The sequence below is a fragment of the Canis aureus genome, chromosome 24, assembly GCF_053574225.1.
Source record: "Canis aureus isolate CA01 chromosome 24, VMU_Caureus_v.1.0, whole genome shotgun sequence".
NCBI lineage: Eukaryota > Metazoa > Chordata > Mammalia > Carnivora > Canidae > Canis > Canis aureus.
Window position 1 is genome coordinate 43923530 of NC_135634.1, and position 23580 is coordinate 43947109.

Consider the following 23580-nt stretch of genomic DNA (forward strand, 5'->3'; position numbering starts at 1 on the left):
TGCAGTATATTAACAAAATGGAATATTACTCAGCAATAAAAAAAGAACAAAGCATTGTGGGTAAATTTCATAAACATTATGGGAATTTGGCAAGCAGAAGGTTGAATGTGAATAGGTCCTTGGTTGCTGGGTTGCATCTTAAGGCTTTCTATCTTTTGCTACAGAGATTAACACAATGCTTGACATGCAGGGAGGAATGTATATTGGGGATGCTGGATGGGAATCTAACCCAAGGCTGGGACTTCACTTCTCCAAACACCAAGAGTCAACTAGGAATTCTTGGAGTCAATAAATAGAAATAGGAGTCCATAGCCCCTTTGTCTCTGGCTGTTGCCCAAACCAAACTCGTCCGCCTCCAAACCACCCTCTTCCACCTTCCCTGTCCTTCTCAGTTTCCCAGAGTGGGAACCTTAGCATCTGTTAAATCTTCCTTCTCAAGCTATCTGTCCTCAAGGCTGATAGGTTCATCCAAGATCTGAACCAGGATGTTGGAGTCTAGGATGAGAGCACCTAGGGCTCAAGGCAACCACCCAAGACCTGACGGGTAGGAAGGGTCAATGGAGGACTTCGGGCTGTCCTCAACAAACTCTTAGACTCCCCTCCCTTCTGCAGTCAACTCAGCTGCAGAGCCAAAAGCTGGTGTTCAGCCCAAGGCTCTGTGTGGATTGCTGGGTGTTGTCCCCAGTCCAGTCTGGACCAGGGACAGTAAGGAAAGATCCAGGGTTTGGGTGCCAAGAGACACTCCAGTAACACCAGCCCCTGGCCCTGCACAGTATCAGTGATGCTTTGCAGGGGCAGAGTCTTGACTAGAACCCAAGCCGCCAGTCACCCCCTGGCAGGTCCTCCCACCACACTAGACCCTCCTGATAGGCGGGAAACTGGCAACAGAGCTTGTCACTCACTAACGAGGCCGCAGGCTGCCCTCATTTCTCTACTCTCAGCATCCTTAGCATGCATCCCCAGAGACCCTCAGGAAGGTTCTACAGGAATGAAAAATGAAGGAAAAAGGATGACGGAATATGAAGGATGTGGATGGATGCAGGATACAGGCAAGCAGTTCGGCACCTGGCCTTGAAGCCTCCTCCAGGGCCCAGGACAGGTGGGAGGAGCGAGCCATGAGGAGAGCAGGATCAGTGAAGGCAGCAGCGTTTCCAAAGAGGAGGGTATGAAGGGAGGGAGAGGGGATGGAGAATTTGTCTAGAAGCTGCATTTGCCTGCCTGGCAAACATTCTTTCAACAAAGATCATGTTATGGGGACACTGGTCTTGGAGAGGAAGCTGGAAGGGGTAAGGCTGCGAAAGAGGCTGAGTCCATGTGTGATTGGATGGATGGATGCATGGATGGATGCATGGATGGATGCATGGATGGGGTGAATGAGCGAGCGAGTGAGCGAGCGAGCGACTGCCTGAGTGAGTGACTGAGCATGTGAGCAAACCTCAGCCCTCCGGGGTTGGAGCTGCGCGCCCGGCAGGGGTCACTGAGCGCCCCGGGGGCGGGAAGGCGGCGCAGGCGCAGCGAGTGCCAAGCCCCTCCCGCGGGGGGGCGGGGCGGAGTGACGGAGGGGGCGGGGCGATCCGGGGGCGGGGCGAAGTGAGGTGGGCGGGGCTCACTGGAGGCGGGGCTGACGGGACGGGGCGAGCCGGGGGCGGGGCTGACTAGGGGCGGGGCGGGGCGAGCCGGGGGCGGGGCTGACTAGGGGCGGGGCGAGCCGGGGGCGGGGCTGGCTGGAGGCGGGGCGGGGCGGGGCTAGGGAAAGGGACTCGAGCACCAGGCAAACTTCCGGTGCCTGCGGAGCGCGGAGCGGCGGCTGCACAGCCCGAGGCTGCCCGGGCAGAGGCTGCAGGGCGGACGCGCGGCCGGCCGCAGCCATGGTGAAGATCAGCTTCCAGCCCGCCGTGGCCGGCATCAAGGGCGACAAGGCCGACAAGGCGGCGGCCGCGGCTGCGGCCCCGGCTCCGGCCGCTGAGATCCTGCTGACGCCGGCTCGGGTAAGAGGGGCCGGGGGTGGGGGGCGCTTGGGCTGGACTTCTTGGGGGCGACGCGCGCCCCGCGGGCCCCGGGAACCGTTCGAGGCGCATCGGGGGCCCGGAGCCGTGACCGGAGGGACCGAGCGGCTGGAATGGGGCCTCCATCCCCTGTGGGAGGGGGCTTGGGGCCGCCGAAAGCAGAGGTCCAAAGAGCGGGAGGGGTCCGGGGCGCAGGTCCCCGGGTGGGGAAGCGCTCGAGGTCTCTTCCAAAACCGGAGGGGCCCCAGGCGGCCGGCCCCAAGACAGCGGACGGGGCCGGTAGGAAGAAGTTGGAAGAATGCTGGTGGGGGGTTTGCGTCTGTTTCTAATCAAGGGGGAGGGGCCGAGAGTCGAGCCCCAGCTGGGGGATGGGAGGAGGTTCGGACTGCGTTTCCCCAAAGTAGGGAGGTGGGTCAGGATCGGTGGGGAATGGCGGGGGGTTGGGGGGCATCGAGTCCGGTGCCAGCGATGGAGGAGGCGCCGGTGACTTCGTCCCAAACGAGGGGCTGGGACTGTGCTGCTGAAAGGCCCACCTGAATTGGTGGACCAGAAGGTGAGGAGATGGAAAGCGACCAGAACCGCCCGGCTGCACGTCCAGCATTCAAGGTCTGAGGTTCGGGGTTGCAGGTTATGAGGCCGGGCGCCCATCTGGGCCTCCCTGCCCCGCTCTTCCTTCCTCTCCGGCTCCGGGCAGCTCCCTGCATCCCGCGGGGAGGCTCCCCCGCTGCCCCGGTGCCCTCCCGCATCCCGGAGGCTCTTTGTGGGGGCGGGCCTCCTCGGTGCACCCCGCCCCCTCCGGCGTCCTCCCCCGCCTCCCCCTGCCCTCCGGCCGGGGGGAGAGAAGGCATTTCCGCCGGTGGAAAACTGTCTGAGCTGCGTGGAGTCTGACCCGGAGAGGGCAGGACGCGTGGCGGCAGGGAGGCGAGGGGAGGGGAGCGAGGGCTGGTCCAGCCAGGCTGCCCTGTGCTCCGGCAAAGCTGCCCACGTAGCCGTGGTCTCCGGCGGTCTTGGGGTGCCCCCAGCCGTCCCATAAGACTGGACTTCCAAAGTCTTTGTCTGCTCCCCTTGCTTCCCATGAGTCTTCCTCAGCGCGGAGGTCCCTCCCCAAGTTTTGTGGCTCAGATTCAACCTTGCCCGGAGTATTAACCAGGGCTGCAGGGGAAGACTTGGGCCTGGGGCCACCAAAGAGGGGACTCTGGAAAGGGGCCTCAGAGGTGGGTGTCACGTCTCTAGCAAAGACCCTGAGTGAGCAATGCACCAAGGAGCTGCAGGCCAGCTCTCCTGCCCTGGTGTGGTCACTGCATCACCTAGGACCACCTGGGCTAGGTCAGGGGGTGGGGGGTGGGGGTTGCAATGTACCCCCAACCAAAACAGCTCCATCTTCATCCCATGTTTACATGGGCAGGGGGCATTCCATGTTTGAAGACCATGGTCTTTAAAAGTTTGCAAGGGTCTCTTCAAGCTTCCTTCCTCCCTCCACCAAAGAACCAGCCTACTCCCAGGGCCTGCCGCCCTGCTCAGGCCTGGAATTCAGGACCCTGCCTCTGAGGACTATAGGATTCAAGCAGAAGACAGTAGGGGGATGGAATTCAAACTCTGAGAAGGTCCACCAAATTTCACAGGAGTGGCACATTCTCCAGCAGCAGCCTGCTGATGGTGTCGGGCCGGATGGCAGATGCCAGCATCACCTTGGCAGTAACTGACATCCAGTTTCTGGCACTGAAACCCAGCCAGCATCCTCTCTTCCCCCTCACCCAGCGTGAAATGGAAATATCAACATCTTCCCCATCTTCCCGGGGCTGTTTGTAATGGCCTTGAGCCTGCTGAGCGGGCCTCCTCTCCCAAACCTCGTTAGTTTGGGCAAGGCCCCTAGCTGTCTTAATTGGCACGGAGGAGCACTGGGGGCCCAGGAGGAGGATTAAAATCCTGGCACCACCTAGGACAGAACTGCATAGCAGTAAATGATCATGGTTCCCCGAGGCCCTGAGGTGATAAACGGAGGGGGCTTTGGATGTTACATGTCGTTTCTGCCAATTGCCTGCTGGAATTGGAGCGGGAAAGAGCGGGAATTGTTCACTGCTCTGAGCCTGTTGTGCCCTCACCTGGCCAAGGGGCACGTTCCCGTTGTCCAGTAACTAGGGCATGGATGGAGCCCCCCTCTCCTGCCTCTGGCAGTGAGCACAGCAGGTTGCCGGGCTCCAGACAGAGTGCCACCATCTATTAGGGCACTGAAGGAGAAGGTGGGTGGGACAGGTAGGCCGACTGGGAGGCCCAGCCTTCTCCGTTATTGAGACAGAGCATCTGAGGTTTGCCCCATGCCCATGGGGACGCAGAGGAAAGCTTATTCGAAGGTTTCTTCTGGCTGAGGGTGACCCAAGAACCCTCCTTGGCTACTGACCTGGACTCAAAAATTAGTTATAAAGCCCTGGAAGGACCTGCTGATGAACAGAGGAGTCCATGAACGCCCTCCCCTCGGCAGTGAGCTCCCCTGTGGCTGTTAGATGCAAATGTCCACCTGCTTGCAGGCCCTGAGGGGCCAGGGTAAGGCCTTTGCAGCACCCTCACAGAGGGGCTCCCCCTGCTTCTGAGCAAAAACCCCAACACAAGGAAGATTCTGTCCCCAGACCTGCTGATGGAAGGAAGTGCCTCAGTGGGCCGCGAAGGGATGGGGGCGGGGGCCCAGCTGGGCTTCCAGCTGCCCACCCTCCCCTTGGCGCGCGCCTCGGAGGTACTGAGAAGCCTGCGCTGAAGGCCGACTGGCGGGAAGCCAGCCTAGAAAGTGGGCTGGCCGGGAAGCACCCCCTCCTAGCACGCACCAGCTAGGCCGGTCTTCCCCTTGGGGGCCTGCGGGCCAGCCGGGGCCTGAGTGGGCACACGCACGCGCGCAGCCAGGTGTGGGCCTGCACGGACTGGGCTGGGCTGGGGGCTGCAGACGGCGGGGGTGGGGCTGCCCGGGGCGGGAGACAGGTTCAATACCATCCTCTCAGCACCGGCTCATTTTCTCCTTGGCTTTGCCTTTGATTAATGGCTCCTGCGTCGCCCCCTCCCCCAGCCTGCATACCTGGGGATCAGATTTCACTTTCCGAGTCCCGGCCTCGGGCCCTGGGCGTGGGGGAGCCGGTTGGGGGAGGGTCCCCTGCCAGCCGGGAAGGCCGACCTGGCCGGCCGGGAGTGCTCCTGCCCCAGTGCCCCAGTACCCGCCGGCCCTGACGGCCGGGCTGAAGGACCATTCTGGAAAGGTAGCCCTGCTCCAGATCGTGCCCCGGTGGCGGGCTGGGGGCTTCGGCCGGCCCACGCCTGGCCTGCCCGGGGCCTTCCCAGAGGGGCTTCGGCTTCTGAACACATCTCGACGGCTTTTCTCTTCTGTTTCCCTCTCTTTTCTGTTCGCCGGACCTTGCCTGTTTCAAGGCTGTGAGCGGACTCCCGGGGAGGATGAGTTCCCCTTAGGGGAAAAAAATCATTTATGGTAAAATCACGGATGTGCAGCCTGGCTCCCCACTTCCCCCCAAACACACACCCTCTCCCAAGTTCTCTCTCTCCCCCGGGAGGGCTCTTCCAGCAGCCAGCTTTGCTTCTCATCCATGGATGGAGCCTTTGTCCCCCGGAGTCTCTCATCTTGCCTGCCAGGAAGCCAGTAGATGCAGGGGAGTGGGTGGTGCAGGAGTCCTCAGGGGTCCGTGCTGTTCTTCACCCAGTGGGTGCCCAGGCCTCCAGCCACGTGACGGGACTGGGGTCCCCGGACTCCCTGTCGCCGTTCACCCAGCTGTCTGTACGGGGAGCACAGCTGTGTGCTGGTGGACGGTGGGCCTCTGCCCGCTGCTCCCACCCCCACTAGGTCTGGCTGGCTGGTGCTCACACACACACACACACACACACACACACACACACACACACACACACGGGCATTGGTGACCTTGAATCTGATCCGCAGCCTGGTAAAGATGCTGAGGGGGAATGAAGCCCAGGAGGGCCCGGCGAGCGCCCCTCCCCCACCAGGGCTGCAGCAAGTGCATTTCTGGCTCCCTGCCAGCCTCCGCCCAGCAGCCTGCAATTGTAGTTTAATCTGTTTGCAGTTAATTTGGACATTGTTACCGAGGAACTGTAGCTGGGGGGGGCCCTCCAGGAGTCATGGGAGTCCGCCCAGCTAATGCTCCAGTTGGCTGGGCTCCCCTTGACCGCCGTAGCCCTGGCTTTGCTAAACCATTTAATGAGCACCGTCGGGGGCCTCGGTGCAGCGGGCAGGGGAGGCCCAGGCCCCTCGTGGTCCCCGGCCGGCGGCTCACGCGCCCCACACGAGTGCACAGCGAGGCGCTTTGCTCAGAAAGCCCCGTTGCCTTGGAAACAGTAGGCTGTGTTTTCCTCCTTTCTAAATGGAAGCCCCCCCAAATGCCTGGCTGCTCCGTGGGGGGGCTGACATTTTCCTGGGTCTCCAGCACAAGTGAAGCAGCGTGGGGGGCTCAGGAAGCAGGCTTCTCCGCGGTCCTGGGCAGCCAGGAACCCCTAGGTTCCCTGTCGTGTTGTGTGGGGCCCTGTAAGCGATGGCAGCTTCGGGGCAGAATTCAGGGGCCCTCCCTCTGGTGTGGGGCTTGGTGCCTGAAGTGCCTTTTGTCTCAAAGCAGGGACATCTATGGCTCCGGTCTGCCTCCTGGCAAGCTCAGGTCCTGCTTTCCCTTCCAGCCACTGCTCATGATGCTTCTGGGGTCTGGGCCCTGTAGGCGGGAGGGGTGTCAGTAGTGGTAGGATAGGGAGCTGTGTGTGAGCCCCGGACGCGTGAGAGGTGTGTCTGCTGCACAGCTAGGAAAGGTGAGGGGATCCTCGGCCACATAGCCACCACAGGTGCCCACACCTGACCCAGCCCGGAGCAGAAAGGCTGCTTTAAAACCATGGGCGCTCCCTGTTTGTGGACTTATTCCTGGAGCCGGAGCAGGCCCTTGGGCTCTTGTGCTTGTGGCCCATTGACTTGTTTTGTTTTGTTCTTTTGAAAAGCAGTTCTCACAAGCCTACTTCTCCAGTTTTCCTGAATGCAGGAGCAAAAGCATGGCCAGTGTGCAGCCTCAACAGCTGTCCGGGGCCTTGGCCCTGCAAAGAATAGGTTCAGCGGAGACAGCTCGGCTATTTTTATCTAGCACTTCATCCTGACAAAGGGCTCTCAGGTTCTCCTTCTCCTTTAATCCCCGTGTCTTCACTTCTCAAAAGAGAAGCTGTGGGGGGAGCTTGCAATCCTGTCCTCAAGGGGATCCCTGTCCCTGCTGGAGCCCCTCTCAACCTGGGGTCACCGCTCCCCCCACGGCATATGAGTGTCCCCACCCCACGGGCAGGATTCACAGCTGGTCGATCCCAGGGCAGCCATCGCACTTTGGGACCCACTCAGGCCTCTGGAGGAGCAGAAAAGCCAGCACCTCATCTCCAGGAGCCCCCAGGTGGCTTGTCCCCTGTGGCAGCACCTGTCCCTGTGGGACCTTGGTTAGGGCACCCCAGGGTGCTGAGCAGATGCCAGCCGGGTGGTGGTCTCACAAACTTGCCTCCCTGGTCTTGATCGCAGGAGCCCCGCAGCAGGGCTGGGGTGGTGAGAGCCCCAGCAGTCAGCTAGTGAGTTTGGAGCAATGGGTTTGACCTCCCAGCCTGCTGGGTGAGCTCCCTGGAGGACAGCAGACAGGGGTTTTGGGGAGTGGGATGGGCCGGGGTACCTCTGTCCCGTGGTGCAGAGGCTGGGAGCTAACTGGTCTAGGGATGGATGTGCCCAGTGAGGGGGAGGGTCCTCTGGGTGTTTTTGTCCTCTTCCTGGGTGAGTGGGAGAGCCCCAGGCTGGGGGGCATTTGCCCTCTGATGGTGCTCCCCTTGCTTCCTGAGGCCTGGGCCCCATACCCTGTTTTCTCTAAGCCAAGGGGCCTCAGGGACAGGGACCAGAGCACCACACCAGGCCAGCCCCCAGGTTAAAGGGAGTGAGGACACATGGCACAAAGGGGGCTAAGCAGGAGGTTCATGGCACACGTGCAGTTCTTGAGAGGCTTCGGGCTTCCAGGCGGGAGCTCCTTCCCTTCTCCCACCTGCCTCAGCTCCTGGAGGCTGGGGGAGTGGGAGGGTGTCTCTGGGATTGGACTCTGACTTCACCCTGACTGTATGTGGACACCATGCAGGAGGGACGGAACGGCAGACAGCAGAGACAGAGACAGGCCTGGGCTTTTGCCACATGTCCCAGGGCAGGTGAGGGAGGACACGCACAATCCTGAGAGACGGCCAAGGTCACGCAGGTCGTTAAGAGCCTGAATCACCAGCTCTGGGGCTGGTGCTCCGGGTCAAGCAGGTTCCTAAGATCTGCACACACAGCCCTGCATCCACCGCTCCAGACCCGTGTGCCCTGGAGCAGTTTGCTGTGACTTGGCAGCCCTGCAGCTGCTGTCCGGAGCCCGACTGGCATCCCAGAGCAGGTTTTCTCCAAGAAGCCTCCCGCTCTGGCCTCCCTGATGGCACCTGTTGCCACCGTAGCCATGTTTCCCTCCTGGCAGAAATGCCCTGGCCTCCAGAAACTTCCAGACTTCAGCCCTGAGGTTCCACTCCTGCTGGCCAGCACCTGTGCACCTGTGAGGGGCCATGGCTGTCCCCCCGCCCAGGCTGAGCGGTGCCCAGGGCTGCCTGGCTGGAGGGGGACAAGCACTGTGCCCAGACCCCCCAGACCCCGTGAGCTTCCTGGAGCCTCTGCGTCTCTCAGCTAGTGACCACTCCCTGCCACAGCCTTCCTGGTGGAGCCCAGAAGCCACCTCCTGTGGCCCCAGTTCCAGGCCACCGTGTGCACTGTAGCCTGTGGGCAGATCCGAAGCCTTCCCTGGCTCCCCCGTGCCCAGGGCAGTAGATCCCAGCCTGCCCAGTGCACCTCCAGTTCCTACAAGGTCCTAGGTCTGCTGCAATTACTAAGGCCATGTCTGTGCTTCCCCTGTTCTATATTTAAAAGAATAGACTGTCGTTACGGCCGGTATAATAAAGGGAACTAGTGGGTGAGCCACATGGACCTGCTTGATCCCAGTGGGTCATTCTGTGTGGCTTTGATGCGGGTCTCAGTTTATCTTTACCTGGGAGGAAACCGGGGAGGCCCCGGCAAGGCATTCCTTCCAGATAATGCTCCATGTAGCCTCAGCACTGCCCCCCACCCCCCCGCCACTTGTCCCAGGGCTCGCGCTACCCAGCTGCAGGGGGACGTCTCACTTTGGGAAAGGGGTGGGAGGATTCCCAGAGGAGCAGAACCAGCATCGGGCTGACCCGGCACTGCAATCCACAGGAGGAGCGGGCCCCCCCACAGCGCTACAAGAAGGGGGGCTCCGTGGGCGGCGTGTGCTACCTGTCGATGGGCATGGTCGTGCTGCTCATGGGCCTCGTGTTCGCCTCCGTCTACATCTACAGATACTTCTTCCTCGCACAGGTGAGGCCAGGCGGGAGGGAGGCCTGGGGCTCAGGGACAGGTAGTGATTAGAGAGGACTTCGGGGAGGCGGCAGGTGTGGCAGCCGGGTGACCTGCCTCCAGGTGGGAGTGAGTGACCAGCCAAGCCCAGAAGACCCGCATCCTCCCTCCCTGGGGCCTCCTTGGGCACGAGCCAGCCCGCCCAGGCCCTTGCCTGGTGCTGGAGCCCCACCCCCTGACTCCCACAGACCCTGATGGACCGTCCTTACCTCTGGCCTCAGACACACCTGAGGGCCAACAGGGAACTCCCAGGAGCACAGGCAACAGTGGGGGAGCTGGGATGGGCATCCATGGCCCCTTCCCACAGTGTCACCCTGGAGTGTTAGCACCAGAAGCTCAGATCCGGCAGAAATTGGAACTCTTGTGACCCTCTCAGAGCCAGACCCTGTGCCCAGGGGTCATGCTTTAGGGACTTCCATTCCTTGGACACGGAGTGGATTACAAAACGAGGTGGCAAGCGGGTTAATGGCCAGAATCCCCACCACCGCCTCCTGCAAGCGGTGGCCTCCACCCGTGATAGCACCCGGTTATGTGCTCACACAGCCGCCGCTCAGGGCATGAGGCTGGGCCCGAGCTGGTCATGGTCACAGTGACATCATCGTCAGTCCAGACCTGGGGGGGGGGACGGTGCCCCCAAAATAGTTCTGTTAAAGCCCAAAAGAATACCTGTAAGTGCCACAAGCCGGGAATTTCGGAGTGACAAAGCAGCCGAGGCTCGCCAGTCATTTATGACCTGAGTGACCTCCTCCCCCCCTCGAGCAATGGTTTTTAGCTTCGTTACTTAGTTTTTTCGTGATGGAAATTACTGAAGAGTTTTTGTATTCCGTGTGACTTTCCCCTGGAAACCTCAGCTCCCACACAACTGCCGACTTCCCTTTTGTTCGCCCCCCCCGCCCCCCGCCTTCCCCCTCCATGACCAGCTCCCCGCTTGTTCCTGGTTCTCGCCTCCCCAGCCAGTGCTCTCTTGGGGTTCCTCACCCCGCCCCAGCTGCTGGGGGGTGGGGGCACCTCAGAGCAGCCTCTGCGTCTGTGCCCTGGACAGTGTGATTCATGTGTGATGACTCACCCCCCTGGGACAGCGTACACTCCGAGAGAGGGAAATTCTGCCCACGACAGGCCAGTGTCTGCGCGCGGACCTAGAGGAGCCCCTGGAGCAGGACAGATGGCCACGCTGGTCCCCGTGCTCAGCCGCTTGGCCCCGGTCATCTCGCTGCCTCCCTGCCCTGGATGATGGGGGGACTCGGCTGGCTGTTCAGATAGGGACACAGTGTTCGTCAGGGTCGCTCACGGGGTCCGGGGAAGGTGGTGGGACTCGTGTGAGGCTGGACATGGAGCTGGCTGTAGCGGTGCTTCCAGAATCTTCCCACTGCTGCCTGCCTCTCAGCCGCTCTTCCTGCAGGGCCCAGCCGGCTCGATCTGGGCTCCTGTGCTTGCCCCTGAGAGCCACGGAGGCTGTCCTCCTAGGACCTGGTGCGTCCGGCTCGCCCTCCCTGGGCCCCCACATTTCTCAGTTTCTCCGTCTGTGAAATGGGTCTCATGGTCCCAACCTGCCTGCTTGCCGGGGCCTTGGGGTCGTGGCACGGTGGGGTGGGCAGGGTGGCTGTCCCCAGGGCGCCGCGTGACCAGTTTGTCTCTCTCCCCACGTTGCTCAGCTGGCCCGAGACAACTTCTTCCACTGTGGGGTTCTCTACGAGGACTCCCTGTCCTCCCAGGCCCGCACTCGGATGGAGCTGGAGGAGGACGTGAAGATCTACCTCGAAGAGAACTACGAGCGCATCAATGTGCCCGTGCCCCAGTTTGGCGGCGGTGACCCTGCAGACATCATCCATGACTTCCAGCGGGTGAGGCCGGCCGGGGCTGGGGCAGGAGCGGTGGAAGGGTGTCCTGACGGCCCAGAGCCCCCTCTTCCAGCAAGGGTCACGAGAAAGGAGAACAGGAACCAAAGGAGAATGAATGCCACTGCCCCTAGTCCCTCCTTTGAGCATGTGCTGTGCGATGGCAAGTATGTGTAGGGGACGTCCACGAGCCAGGCTCGTCAGGATTTTACACACATTGCTGTTGTTACGTCGGTAGTGTTTACCACCCAATGTGACCTAGCCGTGGTGGATTTTCTCCTCCGCCCCCGACAGCTTGCAGACACTGGCCTTCATGGGCAAGGCCACTGTGCCTTGTAATTGGGTATTTTGTGTTGACATTTTACTGAGGTGTGGCAGGCACACTTACCACCGAGGGCACGAAGTGCGTGGCTTAGTGGATTTTCCCAGAGACCCACATGTGACACCATCCAGGCCAAGTGTTGGAATCTTGCCAGCATTCCAGAAGGTTCCCCTGTGTGCCCCCGCCCCCCCCCCGCCAGTCCCCCCTACCCAGATATAACTATCCTTTGCACTTCTTTTTTTTTTTTTTTTTTTTTAATATTTCATTTATGTACTAGAGAGAGCATGAGTGGGGCCAGGGAGAGGGAGAGGGAGGAGCAGACTCCCCACTGAACAGGGAGCCCGACATGGGGCTCGATCCCAGGACCTCGGGATCATGGCCTGAGCCGAAGGCAGACGCCTCACTGACTGAGCCACCCAGACACCCCATCCTTCTCACTTCTCTCACCAGTGACAGTTTTGAGGCCAGAGAAACACAGGATTCCCTGGCGTGTGTCCCCCATGCTCACTTCCCAGAGCTTCCTAGGGGTCCTCCTGCTGAGGGTCCAGGTCGTCTCCAGGTCTATAGGAATCAGGGGCACATCATGCTGGCACAGTAGGGCTCAGCCCTCTGCTGGCTGGACACATCCTAGCCCCCCAGGGCCAGGCCCTTGCCTGCAGAGCCTGACACAGACCCCCCTCCTGCTCAGGGGCTCACTGCCTACCATGACATCTCCCTGGACAAGTGCTATGTGATCGAGCTCAACACCACCATCGTGCTGCCCCCTCGAAACTTCTGGGAGCTCCTCATGAATGTGAAGGTGAGCAGAGGCTCTTGTGGCACCTTGCCCTGCTTCCCCGTGGAGGCCAGGCCTGCGGCAAGGAGGTTCCTGCGGTGGGGATCGGGGGTGGGGGACAGGTGCCCAGGGATGTTGCTGTCAGCTGGGCCCAGCGCCCCAGATTGGTACCCCTCCTCCATCTTCCTTCTCCCACACCCAGAGTCAACGCCTCCTTTTCTTCTCCCTGCCATTCTTCTGCCTTCCTCTCTCATGAAGAGCCCTGAGACCAGCTTCCTTGGCCCCCCAGGCCATGTCCTACAAGCAGCACTCCCCCTTGGGGTGGGAGGCCAGGCTCCCACACGCAGTACTGTGGGTGCAAGCACTTGGCACAACCAGAAGACGCCTGGGGGCATCCAGAGGGCAAGCCACGGGGCCTCTGGGTGAGGGGGGCCCAGGAGGGTGTGGACAGGCATTTCAGGTGTGTGTGTGGCGGGGGGGGGGTGCTCTGAGTGGGCAGGATGGCAACAAGGGGAGTGGGTGGTGTGGACAGGTGGAGTCTGGGGCAGGAGAGCCCCCCACTCCCACCCCGGGTACTGACCCAGCGCTGCGGCCTCTCCCTTCGCAGAGAGGGACCTACCTCCCGCAAACGTACATCATCCAGGAGGAGATGGTGGTGACCGAGCACGTCAGCGACAAAGAGGCCCTGGGCTCCTTCATCTACCACCTGTGCAGTGGGAAGGACACGTACCGGCTGCGGCGCCGGGCTACCCGGAGGCGTGAGTGGCCGGCCCCTCCCGTCCGGGGCCCTTGCCCCGAGCCCTAAGCCACGGCCACCCCCCAGCAGCAGCGCCCGGTAACTCCGCGCGCCCCGTGTGCCAGGCCCTGGTGCCCACGCTAAGAGCGTGTAAGTTATCCTCGTCAGCATTCTCGCTGCCCCTCGAAAGATGAGGAAGCGAGGGACAGAGAGGTTAAGTGACCCCCCTGAGGCCACACAGCAGGGAAGGTGGCCGGGTGAGTCTGGGCGGCCTCTGGGCCAGGTGGCCTCCGTGACCCCGCCAGCCCTGGGCCAGGGCACGGTCCTCACTGAGATTCTCCCTTCCCTCCCAGGGATCAACAAGCGAGGAGCGAAGAGCTGCAACGCCATCCGCCACTTCGAGAACACCTTCGTGGTGGAGACGCTCATCTGCGGGGTGGTGTGAGGGCCTCCCCCTCCAGGCCTCGCCCCTGCCCTCTTCCTTTTTTCTCTTCTGGCCACTCCGGCCCTCCTCCTTCCCCTCGCTTCGCTTGTACTTTGGACACCTTTCCCTAGATGTGACGTGTCTCCTGTTCCTTTCCGGCCCTGCCCGCCTCCCTGTACCAGAGCCGTGACCTCTCGAGGCCCCACCTCCGCTGAGCTCCCGGGGCCGGGGGAGCAGGGGGGCACCCAGGGTGGAGTCCGTGACTGCCACCCTGAAGTCAGGCCGTCCAGGGGCCGCCCACGGGCCGCCCACAGCTGCGATGGCAGCCCGGGAGAAGGACTGGATGGAGGGGCCGGGCTGGGGGGGGGGCCCCGGGAGAGGGGACAGGGAGGGATGTGGTGCGGGGTTCAGAAATGTCTGCACAGTTGGTGAAGTCCTAAAAGGCTTGTTCCTTGGACGGTCCCACATCCGGATGCCCAGATCCGGGCTGAGGATGGGGGAATGTGCCCACGGATGGGCCCACCCAGAGCACAAGGGCAGGTGGGTGTCCTGGGGCTCCCCTGGACTCCTGTGAGTGCCTTGAGCCCACCAGTGGGAGCCTGGAATGAGGGCAGGGGATGAGTCTGTCAAGCACAATCGTTCTCCGAGTGGAACCAAAGAGGGGAGGAGCCGGGGCCGGGTCCTGGCCCCCTGGGAGCACAAGGACAGGGTCCTGCGGCCCTGGCCACAGGTACAGGATGGGGGAGCGCTGAGCAGAGACGAGGGGTGGGCTCGTTGCCTTCTCCGAGCTTGGAGCTGTTTTGGAAGATAATGTGGGGGGAAGGGAGAGCCACCTGGTACTTGTACACCCTGCCTCCCCCTCGTTCTGAAATTCCGTCCCCCTCGGCTTTGGGGGAATGCAGCCTTTTTTTCCTTTTCCTTCTCACTTTTGCATGTTTTTACTGATCATTCGATATGCTAACCGTTCTCAGCCCTGAGCCTAGAAGAGGAGGTTTCGACACCTCCTGTCAGACTTAGGTGCTCTCTGGAGATGAAACTCTTAAATGCTTTGTTATTTTCTCAATTAGATCCCTTTTCAGAAGTGTCGGTAGAACAATAAAAATCTTTGACTTCTGACTTGGATTTGGGAGTGGCGGGGCAGGGTGGGCACCCCATGCTGCAGGCTGGCTGTGCAAGTGCCTGGGGGAAGGGGCGCAGGTGTCTGGGGGAAGGCCGGGAGGGTCCCTCACCTCCCTGAGCCAGGGAGATCGCATTTTACAGGAAGGAGGAAGAAGGGGGTTGGAGACCAGAAGCAACTGGCCCAAGGTCACATTGCTTTCAAGTGCCCATAAACCACCCCATTTAGTTCCACACGGAAGATGACATCACTATTGCTTGTCCTTAAGCACAAGGACGGTGGAGTGTTCTCCACGATTTCGGGGCAATTAGTAACCATCCCGGTGGATCTGAGCTGAGGTTGGCGTGAGTCACAGGGTCGCATTCAGCAGAGAAGGAGGCGGTGGGAGAGCCAGCCCAGAGCCTTGGCCGGGTGGACTCCAGAGGCGGGATCTGGGGCAAGGGTGGGTGGCCACACCCTTGCTGCTGGTCGGGTTCAATAATCCTGCGAGGGACAGAAATGACTCAAGTTATTGCAGGCACACCTTGTTCTCCTAAGGCAATGTTGTCCAGACGTCAGCCTTCATGCAATGCAATCACAATTAAAACACTGATAGGATTTATTGTTTAACTCGACACAGTTCTTTTGGCAAAGTCAACACGGGGAATGATCTGGTAAATCCTCAGAAGAGGAAACAACGGCCTCCAGGTATGAAGCATTATAAACTATCCTGATTTAGCAAAAGGAGAAGGACAATAGGGCAGTGGAGGGCCTGGAAATTGTAAATACAAGGAAATTTAATGGGGCGCATGTGGGTTCTTTTTAATGGAACAGCTGGCTAGCCATTTTGACAGAAAAACCTGGATCCTGCTTCCCTATAACAAAATTCTGGATAGACCACAGATTTGAGGTATGAAATGAAGCCATAAAAGTACTTCAGAAATGATTTAAGAGAATCTTAGAGAAGGGAAAACCTAAGCATGATACCCACCACTTACGACTTGGACCATGGAAAAGTGGAATTTACGTCCAGCCAAACACACTATGAAGTCAAAGGGCTTACCAGGGGCAAACGGGGAGAGGTTTTTGAAAGTAGGACATAAAAGGACTCTTCCTCCATATAACATTCCTATAAATCATGAACCAAGCATGGCCAAGCCAGTACGTAGCTAGGCAAAGACTATGAGCACAGTGAGGGGAATACGAGTGGAGCATTGCTTAAACGTGAAAAGATGTGTAGTTGCAGTTACACAGAAATTGCGAAACAAAATTGGGAAGCTGCATTTTTGCAGGACAGGGTTTTGGGTTCTTTTCAGAGTTTTGTTTCTATAGATGTTTTACACTGAAGCATTTACTCCATACAAAATGCTGTACGTGAATCGCAGGTATGCGAGGAAGCATCGTGACCAGTGTGTATCTGGAGACGCACCAGCCAACTAACTCATGAAACAAGGCGGCCAGTATCGCCTGTGTGCACGCCTGCGTGCATCTCTCCCTGTGCTGCTAAAAAACCACCCCAGCACTGAACGGCCTAACGCAGCAGTTCACTATTTTTCCTGGTTCCCAGGGATGGCGGAGCTTGGCCAGCTCTCTGGAGCGCACTCAGCTGGGAGCCTGACTAGGCTCCCCATCCAAGGTGCCCCTCCCCTCCCTGGCCTCTCTCAGCATGGCCTCCAGTCAATACCCCGGCCTTCCTTAGAGCTTGGCAGCTGAGCTCCAAGCGAGAGGAAGCCAGAGGCCTCTAAAGGCCTGGAATCCGAAGTTCCAGATCATTCCTTCATTGCATTGTTGGTCAAAGCAAGTCACAAAACCAGCCCCGACTTGAATGGAGGGGCATTTAAGTCCATTTAAATGGCCCTAGATGGCAGGGAGAAGCATTCACGGTCAGGGATGCAGGCAAGGTTGGCTTGTTCAGACACACACACACACACACACACACACACACACCCATCACCCCAGCCCCTACTCTGTAATGTCCCTCACCTTCGTATCCTGTGAGGGACATTAAAGACCCCTCTATTCTTAGGTCTAAAGACAACTATGAAAATCTGTCAACTTTTCATATATGAGCCATTCTCTTTATATCGATTAGCCAATCCAGGCTAATCAATAACACCGATCCTGAGTTTCTCTGCTTTGCTTTATAATTCTATCATGTACCTATGAACTTCTAGTATAGTTTTGCTTGGATTTGAACATTATAAAAATAGTCCTAAAATACATGTTTTATTCTCTGACGTGTTTTCTCCCACAACCTTTCATTTCTAAAATTCATCCATATTAATGCCTACATTATTTAATTCATTTTAAAGGCCGTATATCAGTCTATTGTGTGATTATGCAATTTAATTACCTACCCATCCTCCTAACAATGAGTATGTGGATCCTTTCCAACTTTTCACCATTACAACAATGCTTTAACAAACATCTTTCTTACAAGGCGTGTTGTACACCTGTGCAAGCGTTCCTCTGCTATAGATCCCTAAAAGTGGAATTATTAGGTCACGGGGAAGCAAATGTTCTACTCACAAAATTCTGCCGAGTGAACCAATTTACATTCCCACCTGTGCTGCATAGGCATGCTCCACGTTCCACATCCTTGCCAACACTTAGTATTAACAAGCTGCGGCTGGGGCACCTGTGTGGCTCAGTGGGCTAAGCATCTGCCTTCAACACAAGTCATGGCCCCAGGATCCTGGGATCGGGCCCCATCTCTATCTCTGTTTCCCTCTTAAATAAAACCTAAAGGGGAAAAAAAGACCTTTGGAATTTTTTTTCTTTTCCTTTTTTTTGCCAATGGACTGAAGGTTAAATGGTATTTCGTGATGGTTTTCATTTTCACTCTCCTGATTACTGGGAAAGTGGGACAAGTTTCATTATGCGTATTGTACCCTCAAGTTTCCTTTTCTATTAAATGCCTGTTTGTGTTCTTGGGGCACCTGAGTAGCTCAGTCAGTTAAGCATCTGACTCTTGATTTTGGTTCAGGTCATGATCTCAGGGTCCTGGGATGGAGGCTCTGGCTCAGCAGGGAGTCTGTTTGAGGATCCTCTCCCTCTGTCTCCCCCCAACCCATACACTTACTTTCTCTTTCCCTCTCAAATAAATAAATAAATCTTTTAAAAGAAAATAAAATGCTTTTATGTGTTCTTTGGCCTGTTTTTTATTGGATGTTTTGTTTTCTTTTTATTGACTTGTACGAGTTCTTTATATATTTGTATAATCTTTATGTATTTTGCCATTGGTGGCTGGCAAATATCTTATTCAAGTTTTTGACTTGTCTTTCTTACTTTCTTTGTTATGTCTTTGATGAACAGAAACTATGGATTTTAATGTCATCACAGTCATCCATGTTTTTCTTCATGATTATGGCTTTTTGCATCTTTTTTTTAAGATTTTATTTATTTATTCATGAGAGACACAGAGAGAGGTAGAGACACAGGCAGAGGAAGAAGCAGGCTCCATGCAGGGAACCTGACGTGGGACTCAATCCCAGGACTCCAGGATCACACCCTGGGCTGAAGTTGGTGCTAAACCGCTGAGCCACCCAGGCTGCCCTTATATTTTTCTTCTAATCCTCAAGGATTATTTTTACAATTCTTCTCATGTGTTGTATGTTACATTCAAACATGCCCTGGAAGTTATTCCCTGGTATGGTGTGAGGTAGGGATAACCATATGTTCTGAGGTTTTTTCTTTTCTTTTCTTTTCTTTTTTTGCTTTTCCCACTGAGCAGCAGTATGTGTCTACAATAATCAAGTTTCCATACGTGTAAGGTCTATTCTGGGCTTTCCATTCTGTCCTATTAGGTCTATCCTTTGGATCATAATTACACTTGTAAAAAGCCCAGATATCTGGTAGTGTGAGTCTCCTATCTTTCCTCCTGCAGTGGTGCCTGCCAATGCCTATTCCTGGCCCTTTGTTTTCATATGCATTTTAGGAACAATGTATCAAGTTCTATGAAATGTTCTGTTGAGGGTTTTTTTTTTAAAGATTTTATTTATTTATTCATAGAGACACAGAGAGAGAGAGAGAGAGAGGCAGAGACAGGCAGAGAGAGAAGCAGACTCCATGTAGGGAACCTGACGTGGGACTCAATCCAGGGTCTCCAGCATCACACCCCAAGCTGCAAGTGGCACTAAACTGCTGCACCACCAGGGCTGCCCTTCTGTTGAGGTTTTAATGGACTTGTGTTGAATCTATATATCCACTGGAGGAGAGCTAAGATAGTTATACTGAGTGTCTTACTCTATGAATACGGTATTTCAAAAACTTATTTGGATCTTCAATCTCTTCCAATACAACACAATTTTATACTTTTCTCAGAAGTCTCACAAATCTTTCATTAGGTTGATTCCTGGGTCTCTTATATTTGTTGTTATAGTAATTATACCTCTTTGTCACGTATGTACAGAAATGTAATTTGTTTTTGAGTATTGATTCAATGAACTTGCCGAGATGTCTTCCTTATTAAGACATTATCTGAGGATTCTTCTGTGTTTTCTACCTGGGCCAGTGTATTGATTATGGACAGATTTTGTTTCTTCCATTCAGAGAATTGAAACATTTCTTTTTTTTTCTTTTTTAAAGATTTTATTTATTTATTCATGAGAGACACACACACAGAGAGAGAGAAATTGGCTGCCCAATTTCTTTTTCTTATCTTGCCTCACTGTATAGGAGTGCTCATATCATAGTAATAGTCATAAATCTTTTTTTTGAGATTTTATTTATTGATTCATGAGAGACACACAGAGAGAAGCAGAGACACGGGCAGAGGGAGAAGCAGGCTCCCCACAGGGAGCCCAATTCAGGACTCAAACCCTGGACTTCAGGATCATGCCCTAAGCCAAAGGCAGGCACTAAACCGCTGAGCCATCCAGGGGTCCCTTGTCCTTGATTCTTAAAGGGAATTCACCTTGAATACCATTTTTGCTATCGATATTGGAAGAATACTCTTTTTGAAGTTAATTGAAGAAGTGGTCCTCAATTCCTACTTCACATTTTTAATCAAGATGCATGTTAAATTCTTTTATCAAATGTTTTTTCCTGTGCTTACCAATATGATCATATATTTTTCCTCTTCTGTTAATGTGCTGTATAACATTAATAAATGATTTAGTCATGATGTACTATCCTCTTTCTACACTATTGGATTCTGTTTGCTAATATTTCATTTAGGAGGTATTGATATATGTTTACCAGTAAGGCTGATGTATAATTTTCCTTTCTCATGCTCTTCTTGTCAGGCTCTAGCGTTGATCATTCACTGGTCTCATAGAACGAGTTGGGGAGATTGGTTTTATGATTTTGTGTTGTTTCAGTTTAATAATACCCCACCTTTTTAAGTGTGAACAAGCCCTCTTGTATCAATAATGGAAGAATTTGATAAGAATCAAATTTTAAAATTCCAGAAACTTCACTGCTAGGAATCTACCATATGGATATACTCAAAAAAGTATACAGAAAAAATACATGTGCAGGACACTTATTGTTGTAATAGCAAGAAACTGAAAACAAAAGTCCCTCGATTAGGGACTTACTTTTTTTTAAATGAAGTATTTTTTTTTTTTTTTGCCATTATAAAGAGTGAGGTAGATCTATTTGTGCTGATGTGTAAAGTTCTCCAAGATCTATAATTAGGGTAAAGCAGATGGCAGAGTGAGAATATATATCCCATTAGTGAATTTTCTAAAAGATGGCTCTATGGATGTGCATATCCTATTTCCGGAAGGATATTCAAAGCCAAGTAACACCAGTTACCTCTGGACAGCAGGGAGGTGTAGGACTTTATATCCTTCCATGTCAGGAAGATGTATTCTTTTTATAATTTAAGCATGTGTGAGTGTGTATATATATACACACACCCTACAGCTGGGATGGGGATGGGCCTGCTGGTCGAGGAGAGACCCTCATGGTCAGCCAACTGCACACAGTTTCACCCGTCTCCCCTCTGGCTCTCAAGGCCTGTCACCCCTCCTAGAAAGCAATCCCTGTATTAGGCCCAGGTTTGGCCTGAAGAACAGAGTGGCTGGAAATGTTAAGTTGACACATATAGGAAGCTCTGTAACCTCGTGCAAGTGTCACTATGGAAACAGAGCCTGGGCGGTCTCCATGGAAACCCTTCTCAGCCTTCTGCCTGAAGAAGTTACCACCCACTGGTGTTGAAGTCTTACTTAGCAGGGACCTCAGAGCTTCAGCAAATGCTTAGGGAGGAACCGATGGACAGGTCCCTGCCCAGCCCAGGGATGTCTGGTGGGCTCTGGGTACCACTAAGCTGCCTGCCCAAGAAAGACACCGAGGCCATCGCCCAGGGGAGTGCTCTTATGTGGAGGCATAGCACATATGGCACCCCAGGCAGTGTATGCTGTGTCCCCAGATGGAAATGGGGTCTGTGTCTGGAGGGCCAGGGCATCTGGACTCCTCTAGTGGCCACTGGTGGGGCTGGACAGAGGCTAATACTATCTTGGGGCTCCAACCTACCCCTCTGTAGAATGCAGAGTTTGAACTAAGTCATTCCGAAGGTCTTTTCCAGCTTACAGACATGCTTTGCATGTGGCCTGGCAGCATGGGGCTCAGAGGACGGCAACCAAGCAATGACCAGTCAGCCTTCCTGGGGATTCCTCTGAGCTTTGAACAGTGAGGAGGGAAGGCCAGGTGAGGGAAAAGTCAGTAGGGAAGGGAAGTCCACCCTCCATGGGCCAGAAGACTCAGTGTAGTGGGATACAGCTTTTGGCCCTTCTGGGGCCGGGGGAGGACTGTGACTTTAACCAGCACCCTCATCCAACACATACTGAGTAAGGGCCCCCTATGTTCAAGGGTACGCCTAGGGCTCACTGATTTACTTGGCTCATTTCCTGCATTATCTCTGGGTGAGTTTGAATTCCATAGCCCAAAACTCAGGCCTGCAAAAAGGTATTTCTATTTTTCTATAAAAATCTATTTTGTTTTGTTTTTTAAAAATATTTTATTTGAGACAGAGACAGCTCCAGTGGTGGGGAGGAGCAGAGGGAGAAGGAGAAGCAGACACCCCGCTGAGCAGGGAGCCCGACATGGGGCTCATCCCAGGACCCTGAGATCATAAACCAAGCTGAAGGCAGTTGCTTAACTGACTGAGCCACCCAGGCGCCCCATAATAAGCTACTTTGTACAACAATCTAGTTTTCAAATTTGTCCTGGTGGCAGAAGATGTAATCTTGTAACTTTGGGGGTAAGCTCAGCCATTATTAGTTCACTTTCAATGAAGAGTTCACTCTCTTTGTAAAATATTAATTTTGGCCCCACACCCTACCCCCGCCCCCCAGGGCCCAGCAATAGAACCATGTTCCTGTATTTGAGGTCTTCCCACCAACACGGTCAGCTGGAGACCGCAGCTCTCTCCTTGTCTAATTGCTAGAGTGGCAACTGTGCGGGATGGGGACAGCGAAGATCACGTCGCCCAGCATCGGGGGGCAGAGAGGTGATGGCATCCTCCCCAAGGCCCCGTAGCCTACCTTCCACCCCGGACACCGTGTCACCTCCCAATCACCGATGACTGCAGCAGTTTCTCCAGCCCCCCAGGCATTCTCTGGGCCACCCAGGGCCCTGTCAATAAATCCCTTTCTGGCTCAGTTAGCTAGAGCCCTTCCTGCTGCTTGTGAGCCAGGGTGGTTGAGCAAGAGAGCCTTGGGGGATATTGTCAGAGAATGACTTCAGGACGCCTGGGTGGCTCAGGTGGTTAAGCCTCTGCCTTCATCCTGGGGTCCTGGGATGGAGCCCCACCTTGGGCTCCCTGCTCAGGCTGGAGCCTGCTTCTCCTGCTCCCTCTGCTTGTGGTCTCTGGGTCATTCTCTCTCTGCCAAATAAATAAAATCTTTTTTTTTAAAGATTTTATTTATTTATTCATGAGGGACACAGAGAGAGAGAGAGGCAGAGATACAGGCAGAGGGAGAAACAGGCTCCATGCAAGAAGCCCGACATGGGACTCGATCTCTGGACCCCAGGATCCCACCCTGGGCCAAAGGCAGGTGCTAAACCACTGAGCCACCCAGGGATCCCCTAAATAAAATCTTTTTTAAAAAAGGAAAGAAAACAATTTCATTCTTTCCTCCCCACTTCCTTCTCAAACCTGCTCAGTGGGGTTGGCTCTCCCCCCACCTTGGGTGACATCTAAGGAAGATTTCATGGTTTTTTTGGGTCAATCCAAGATAAGAAAAATTCCTTGGGTCATTTTTACGACAAAAATCCGATTCCGGTAATTACGGTGTCTAGTTCTGAAAAAGAACCCAGATTCCAAAGTTCATTTGAAGCTGAAGCTGCTCCTTCTGCCATCTGGGCAGCCTGCAGCCGGGGAGGAGAGCTTGGCCAGCTCCGGCTCCACCGGCTGCCTGGTGCTCCCACGCTGCCCCTCCCTCGCAGGCCGCCCAGGGGTGAGGGCTTGGGGCAGGGGCACCTGTGGGAGTCTTCGGCCCCACCCCCATCTCACGTCTCACTGCAACTCAGTGCAGGTGAACGCACCGCCAGCTCAGGTCTCCTCGGGCTGGAGCTAAGCAACCCCGACCAGCTACCAGAACTTTCCCACATCCTTTGATGCCACCGGCTCCCACAGTGTGGGCCTTTCCTGGCACAGCATCCCTGCTGGCTCTGTGCTCCGAGCCCTCAGCTCCAGCCACAGCCTGTCACCAGAGCTCCCTCAGGAGCCTGTCACACACTGGGTCCTCAGGGCAAGCCCTTCCCCCTCCGGCCACCTGCAAATAGCGGGGCACCCCTATCAAGCTCTCCAGGAATCTTATGGAAGCCCTCCCCAGCCCCCACCCAGGCAAAAGACAGAGGCCTAGCTCCAGGACTCTGACCATTCTCTCTCTAGAAGTGTTCTGCTCAATTAGCAAAGCCACAGTGGGGGATAGGCGCAAGGTGCAGGATCGGTTTGGGGTCACCTCCTCTGCAAGTCCTTTTTT

At 55.6% G+C, this 23580-nt stretch overlaps 1 protein-coding gene across 2 annotated transcripts; it reads left to right on the forward strand.

The window, feature by feature from the left end:
* Positions 1 to 1754: 1754 nt before the first annotated feature.
* Positions 1755 to 14667, forward strand: ITM2C (integral membrane protein 2C). Of its 2 annotated transcripts, none has more exons than XM_077869183.1 (6): positions 1755 to 1988; positions 9280 to 9420; positions 11112 to 11330; positions 12305 to 12415; positions 12999 to 13149; positions 13481 to 14667. In XM_077869183.1, exons 1-6 carry the CDS (start codon positions 1869 to 1871, stop codon positions 13570 to 13572), a joined length of 834 nt encoding a protein of 277 aa, XP_077725309.1. In that variant the 5' UTR covers positions 1755 to 1868; the 3' UTR covers positions 13573 to 14667. The 2 variants fall into 2 exon arrangements, with proteins under 2 accessions (XP_077725309.1, XP_077725310.1); XM_077869184.1 differs by having other exon boundaries at positions 1760 to 1988; positions 11112 to 11300.
* Positions 14668 to 23580: the final 8913 nt, after the last annotated feature.